This window comes from Lolium perenne, chromosome 4 (assembly GCF_019359855.2).
Source record: "Lolium perenne isolate Kyuss_39 chromosome 4, Kyuss_2.0, whole genome shotgun sequence".
NCBI lineage: Eukaryota > Viridiplantae > Streptophyta > Magnoliopsida > Poales > Poaceae > Lolium > Lolium perenne.
Genome location: NC_067247.2, coordinates 333,280,014 through 333,287,673, shown reverse-complemented (window position 1 = coordinate 333,287,673; position 7,660 = coordinate 333,280,014). Strand labels below are relative to the sequence as shown.

The 7,660-nt window shown below is 40.9% G+C and overlaps 1 protein-coding gene across 1 annotated transcript; it reads right to left on the bottom strand.

The window, feature by feature from the left end:
- Nucleotides 1–227: 227 nt before the first annotated feature.
- On the bottom strand, nucleotides 228–6,856 carry LOC127296503 (uncharacterized). The gene is made up of 8 exons (XM_051326606.2): nucleotides 5,912–6,856; nucleotides 5,152–5,274; nucleotides 4,947–5,013; nucleotides 3,423–3,526; nucleotides 3,234–3,336; nucleotides 2,834–3,123; nucleotides 1,026–1,331; nucleotides 228–936 (listed from the first exon to the last, which is right to left on the bottom strand). Exons 1-8 carry the CDS (start codon nucleotides 6,686–6,688, stop codon nucleotides 604–606), a joined length of 2,103 nt encoding a protein of 700 aa, XP_051182566.1. The 5' UTR covers nucleotides 6,689–6,856; the 3' UTR covers nucleotides 228–603.
- Between the last annotated feature and the right edge of the window lie 804 nt (nucleotides 6,857–7,660).

Sequence of the window (7,660 nt, the reverse complement as noted above, 5' to 3'; positions counted from 1 at the left end):
CGAAGTACAACTCATATCACTTGCCAACTTAAAAGAGCAGCTGCTGCACCTGATTCCTCTAATTCCATTGCTCCGTCCGCCAACTACGGCCACCCTTCATGTTTGCAAAGGCCAAAGGGTGGTCAGATTTATTGTTTCCCAATTCCCATGAAGCTTGAAAGGTAAAGTTGACTTGGCTAACCTGAATTTCACTATATCTGTCTCCATCCTCGGTTTGGCAAAATAAGTTTCGAAGAATCAAAAATCTATTCATTCAGGTATCAAGAGTTTCAGAACCTCTTTAAAACAGACAAATTATTCCAGTGCTGTAACAAACATATAGACCGGTAAAGTAACAAACTTCAGATACAAGACTCACACTGTCTAAAATTTTATGAAGAAAAACTGTCTGCATTATGATCATAGTGGCTTTTGTTGCCTTGACAAGTCACGCCACATCATCAAGACCATCTAATGCTTCTGATTACGCTTGATTCCTGACTGTAACAGGCAACAACAGCTAGATCTGACAGTACACATGCGCACACAATGATCCAACTAGGCAGCTGATCTAAACAAAACTGACGATACAGTTGCAGCCAGTAAGCACGGGCGAAGTTGTACTTAGCTCCTCTTCTTTCTCTTGCTCCGTTTCTTGCCACTCTCATCGGAGCTTGATTCTGACTCGGAACTAGATCCTGAATCAGAGCTTTCTCCACCTGATTCCGACTCAGATGACGCAGGCTTCTGTTGCTGCATTATAAACCGGGGCATGTTCTTCAGGTACTCGCGCAGGCTCTCTGTGATACCCCCAAGACCGATTGAGGTGAAGAAATTTATGGAGAATCTAGTATTCTTCGGATGATCTCTCGGGAAGACAGACTCGAAGGAATCTTGCATGTTCGGATCATTAAGTCTCTCATTAAGTAAGCGTATACCCAGATGTTCTGACAGTTCCTGCAAATGAAGCAAGTAGTTCAATGGTCTGATATTGTGAAGAATATATTGTCATGTAGTAAAAGTTAAGTGACACATTCACAACATACCTGGAAAAGAATCTTTATAAAAATTCGGGAAGACGATGTGGTGTCTTCCTCTGTCAACCTGATGTAAGCCAAAACATGCCAAGGAAGGGCGTCAGTCCCCAACAAATGTGCGAAAAACTTGGCCACATTCCTCAACTTATTTGTTTCGAGACGATGTATCATCGAATACTGTTGCACAAAGCATTTTTCAAAGTTCTCTTGAAAAACTTTATTGATCATGCAAAACCGTTGTCCTAATAAGCCATAATATCGAAGGTAAGTTCTCTCTTGACTGCAACACTCGAGAAGCATGATGTTCAGCTCCATCTGTCAAATGAAACCACAGATTTAGCTTTAGGGCGAATACCATCTTTTGCAGTTCAGCAACAAGCGATAAATAGAAGACATGAATAAAATACAGGATGCAAAAAAAGAAACTCCAGACAATAGTATTCTGAAAAAAACAGAACAGATCAATTTGAGTACATGTACATTCAGAAAAAGAGTTCGGCATTAAGCATGTTAGTTTTGAATTCTTGACATAAAGAAGCTTCTTCAGCACTGAATTTGTTGCTCTTGGAAATGTTACTGAGTACAACCTAGCACCAACCCAGCAGCGTATTGTTTTGCTTCAAAGATTTTCAGAGGTTTACAAACATTTCAGTACAAATCATTAATTCTAGACATTCTGGAAGACCTAACAATCTAAACAATAAGGAGAAATAACTTAGCCCTGAGGTAAGTTCTGATGAATCAATTTAACGCATACATTGATCACTTAAGAAACAACTAAACACAGACAAATGTTAGTTCCAGAAGTGACCTTTTTTAATCCAAAAGCTTGACAGACCACTCAGGTTAATCATGAACTTTCTATAAATGGAAGGACTCCCCCTGATTTAATTAAGCATGGAGGGAAAGAACAAGTAATCTCTATTTATTTTTTGCTGTGAACGCTATGTAAACCTGGGCATATGTCGGGCTGGGCTTCAGGCCAGGTCAAGAAAAGCCCGAGGCAGGAAAGCTAGGCCCAGGCCCGGCCCAGACAAAAAAGCCTGTGGGGCCAGCAGGCCGGGCCACTTCGTTAAATCGTGTTTCCGGGCTACCCAGGCACAGCCCAGCCTGGCCATCGGGCCAACAATTCTAGGCCCAAGGCCAGGATTTTCAGGCCAGGCTGCCCATGGCCAGACACAAAGCTATGCCATGCTACCCAGTCACACTATTGGTTGTGTTTACCTTTTAGTGTAATTGCTAGTGTGTAGTACAGAGGAACAGTTCAAAAGAATCATGCCTAGAAGTCTAGAACTTGAGAATAATATGGAGTTTTATCAATTATATTACAATGGTAAGCCTGAATAACTCCATTAAATAAAAGTAGAATTTCTTTTCAACATTTCACTGTAACCAACAGAGTTAAGACTCCACAAAATGAAAGGTGCGTAAACCATAGGTAGGTGATGCATTGACCACCCACAATGCATACAATTTTCTTCGCACGTCCAGCACCAAAAAAACTACCCAAATGCATGTGGTCTCAGCACTATTTCGTATTTTCGTAACAATTCCCCCTAATAGGATCATGTATTTGAGGATCTAAACTGTCACAGCTGAAAGTAGGAGCATAAAAAGGATCACACAGAAGTTGTACTGAAGCTGGTAAACGAGTCAAAATCAGGTACCGAACCTAGTATTACTGTTGATTACAAAATGCATGTATTTGAATCTGAAGGCTTTGTATAGCTGGAAACAATAGAAACCACATAAACAAGGCAATCAACAGGTGACTTGTCAACATTAGATACAAAAATTAGGTTAAGTACAGTGCTTACCTCTTGACCAGGCTCAAGTTTAATCTTTAAAAGCTTGTGACCAGCTTCCTCAAAATCAACACTGGACATGATTGTCAAATATATGGTTCTCCGAAGGTTGATAAGATTGGTCTCAGTTTTATCTCTTATCTCCATCTGTTCTTCATCATCAGATTCCTCTTCATCCTCGTCATCAGAAGCATCATCAGACCCTTCTTCATCTTCCTCCATTTCATCTCCGAGGATACTTTTCTTTAGGCTCTCATAAGCCTTTTCATCTTCAACGAAGTTCGGGTTTACTCTGAAAACATCTGCACGTTGAAAAAAATCAGCGCTTTGCCTTAAAAAAGTGTAAGTTTCTTCACTCATGTCCTGAAAGTAACAGAGCACCATGCCCTTGAAGGAAGCAAAAAAAACTTACTTAGGTTAGTCTCAGGGTCTAGCTCAGTTTCAAAGGACATATCATGAGTACATTGGTCCTCCTGCTCCACAAGATCCAATTCTGGACGGATGGCCGGGAAACCCTTTAGAAAGGCAAGGAAACCATATAGTCATAATTTGTTATGTGCATGCAAAAAAAAGGAACCAGCTAGGACAACAATGAATTTACCTGAAATTTAGCCTTTCTAATAGCAAAAAGGCCTTCAATGAGAAACTGCACACGCTTATCTATTTCACCTTCATGAAGAATGCCTCGAAATCTTTCAAACATAGCTGCATAAATAGAGTGAGGGTTGAGAAACAATTGGGAACTAAAACAAATAAAGGTGGAAACTACTAATACAAAGCATCAAGGAGATAAAATATATCACCACGAATTTAAGATGGATTTTGAAACAATTCAATCACAAGAAATATGGAAAATGGTATAGTTAATAGTTTCAAGGAATTGAAATTGTATTCATTAGTAAAACATTAATATTAAGATTCATTATTTTAGTTTTAATAGATAAATTTCGCATGTACTACGAGGACGATAAAAAAATGTGGCACGCTCCAAGAGCACTGCACTCTAGTCTCACTTCATCCATCAAATTATTTTTCCATTTTGTTAAGATTGAAACTTATAAGCATTAAGGGCATTTGACTAATTATATCCTTCACTAGCTTGAAATTCTAAAATTAAAGCCTGAAACCATAAATTAGTTCAGTTCCCATAACAGAGGGCTTTTCAGTTTTGAGAAGTAATCAAGAGTCAACACAACCAAGAGAAACAGATGCTTTTCAGATTTTTCGAAGTCATAAATGAGTCAAAGACCCAACAAAAACAAGAAATGCATATGGGAAAGGGATACAAGTCTCCACTACACAAAAAAGTGGTAGATTCGGTAGTGGAGAAGTTTATAATTCATGAGTTCTGAGTGTTGACTCTTGAGCATCTATTTTACCTACTATACAGTTATTGCATTGACACTCATCATAAATTTGCAGACATGCATAACTTGTGTGGTTAATCCGCCAGTTACAAAAATAAACAATTAACATACATCTCAACAAAATTTGCAAAAATATTGAAGTGCACCTGAAGTGCAAGTGCGCAGGAAACAACTGACTGACACAAAAAAAAAACTTGGAAGAACATATTATCACAATTTTTCGACTAGATTTGCAATTAACCGTGAAAACAACAAATCCAGAGCCAATGCATCTGCATAAATGGAACACATCTGTACTGAAATTGAAAAGGCCTAATGTTGTTTCTAGGTTTGCAACATGTCCAACCTCAAGAAATTGTACCCGCTAAATATTTAGGTGTCAGCACATCAAATGAAGAAAATATTTTCCAGAAGAGCAAGATCCAGAACAATGTATCCTGAAGTGAATCATCTTACAGGTTTGACCTAAATGCACAAACATGACATTTTCAAGCTAAAATCCTCTAGGTGTCAAATAGAGCTGATGCATAATTTATACCACCTATGTCACAATACTGATAGCACAATGGCAATGTCTCAAACCAAAAATATATGGTACACAAAAAGGTGTAAGCTAACAGGTTCAGAAAGCCATGTGTTAAAATAAATACTCCCTCCATCCCATCAAAGATGTCTTAGGTTTATCTAAATTTGGAAAAGAAAATAGACAAATCTAAGACATCCTTTATGGGACGGAGGGAGTACTCATTTTAACTCACCATGAAGTCCTTGAGGAGTTAAGTCCTGCAGTATTGCTCCACATTCCTTCACAAACCCCACTGCCACCTGTCAGAGACACATGACCATGCTTCAGACATATGTTCACAATATCGGTACTACATACAAAGGCGTATGCACATGAGAAAAGGAAAAGTGAACCAAGCTATGCACGCGAGAAAAGGAAAAGTGAACCAAGCTATGCACCTCGACGCTATCATCAGTTGGATTCTCCAGAAGTACAGCAAGAAGCTCCAGTGCCACGACCTCATGCACAACTACCTGATTAACCAAGTGTGCTATGAACTTGGTTGCTGCAAGCAATTGGGGCTGCAACCAACAAGAGCAGTTGTAAGCATTTTGTGCAGAAATTCAAAACTGAAGTGCACGCAATACAAATATCAGCAGGATCACATGTCCCAACTCTACAACAATTTACAGTAAGTCTTGTACTCGGATAATAGGATTCTGAAATTAAGTAAATGTTCATCTTCTGTACATGTAAGGCAACACCTGGGTGCATAAAACCCCATCATCAAACTTTTTCATAATTTCTTATACTTGAATCCTGAATGCAAACTAGAGGTTTACCCTATGTAACTGTGGACACAGCGTATGATTTGGGTTCATAAGCCCATCCATAACCAACTGTTAATGTTATAGTTAAATCCTTAACAAGTAAAAGCTCACCCTTTGTAAATAATAAAGGACGACAAAGACTAGAAATTGCACTATCATTTCATAATGGGTTTGGTTGCAACTGCAGTAACCAACGTTGTTCCTCTTCCATACTAGGAGTCTAGGATAATCAAAATAGCTCATCCCAATGGCTGGGGTGTAATATTATACATACAAGAACATAATGTAGAAATGAAGTCAAGTATTTCCGTAAGTCATATTCAAGCCAGTGAATACAATTTTAACATGAAAAGGTTGAAAGGAAGAAGAAAGGAAGAGATAACTTTACCTTGTCATTTCTCTTATATGCCCTTTTGAGCTGGAGCATAACGCGAACAAGAAGCAAACGGCCGATCTCAGGGAACTTAGTATTCACAACTGCAACAAGCGCAGCGAACACATCAGTGAAGCCCGGTGAGGCCATCTGCGACTTGATGCATGACTGGCAGAAGAGTCCACGCCCACGAACCAGGTTCTCAGCTAACAGCTCGGGAACTAAATTCTTGATGTTAGTGCCATTCACCTTATTAACCAGACCATTGATACTCTTCTTGAGAGCGTCCCATGTGAGCCGCTGATACTCAGGGCTCGCCTTATCTTCCACATCCCGCAACATCTGTGCCATGCGGAAAGGCGGGATGTAGACACCTCCCGTGCGCCCGGGAATCATCTCCGGCAATGGCGGTGGCGGTGGCAATGGTGGCGTCGGTTCCTTCCTCTCTGGGCTCGTCCGGCGCTCTTCCCTGCCCCGGTCCTCAGCCCGCCGCCTCGAGCTCCCATCACGGCGGCGTCGGCTGTGGCGGCCATTAGGGGAGGATCCCGAATCAGAGCTGGGGCTCCGGCGGCGCCGGCTGTCCCGGTGGTGGCGGCCGCGGTCGCGGTCGCGCTTGCTGCGGTGGTCATACCTCTCGTCGTCAGAAGCTCTAGCGCGCCTCCGCCGGCGGTCATCCTCCTTCTCGTCGTCAGAAGCCCTAGAGCGCCTCGTCCTGCGGTGATTTTCCTCTTCCCCATTAGAAACCCTAGCGGGTCGGGGAGGACGGTCGTCGACCTTTCCAGACTTCATCATTCCGTTGTCGTCGGAGGGCTTGGGGTCGCGGTGGCGGCGGTCGGAGTCGAGCGGGGAAGCCCTAGATCTGCGGCGGTGGCGGCCGGCGTAGCGGCCGGGGGAGGGAGAAGGTGATGTGGACTTCAATTATCTGGCTAGCCAAAAGTGGTGACAGTGCCTGAGCACATTAGAGGAGTCAAGATGACAGGGCAAATCCTATAGACCGATCAGGTCGGCGCCTACGGCATGCCGCACACCTCTGATCGGGTATAGGGCCCGGCCCATTTAAGCTTTTTCTTCTTTTTTCGTTTACTGTTTTATTATTTTCTCTTTCTTTTTTTGTTTCTTTTTCCTGTTTTCTGTTTTCTGTTTTGTTTTTCCTTTTTCTTTCAAATTTAAAAATGTTCAATTTTGAAAACTGTCAAATTTTAAAATTGTTCAAAACTAAAAAATGTTTAAATTTGAAAAATGTTCAAATCTAAAAAATGTTCAAAATTGAAAAATTGTTCGTATTAGAAAAAAAAATTGTATTCGAAAAATGTTCAAATTCGAAAAATGTTCAAATTTAAAATATGTTCATGTTCAAATTTTAAAAAAAATCTCTAAAAATGTTTATATTCTGGAAAAAAATTGAACATTTTTTTGAAATATATTTTTTAAAAAATCCTAAAATTAAAACATTCGGATTTTAAAATAAACGGATTTTAAAATATTTCTTCCTTTTAAAAATGAAAATATGTAAACAGAAAAGAATAAGAAAATAAAAAATGAAATTACCTGATGGGCCTCGGCCCACTACGCAACCGCTAGGTCGGGGGGTGTGCGGCACCCCATCCGCACCAGCCCGGTCAGTGTATAGCACCTCCCAGATGACAGTGCATGAGCACTTGGGGGAGCCACCGTTTAGGACCGCGGTCGAAAATGCGTGTGTAATTAGGCCCAGTGGCCAGACGCATAGTGATCGGGCTGTCCGCGGAGACGTAAATGTGTTTC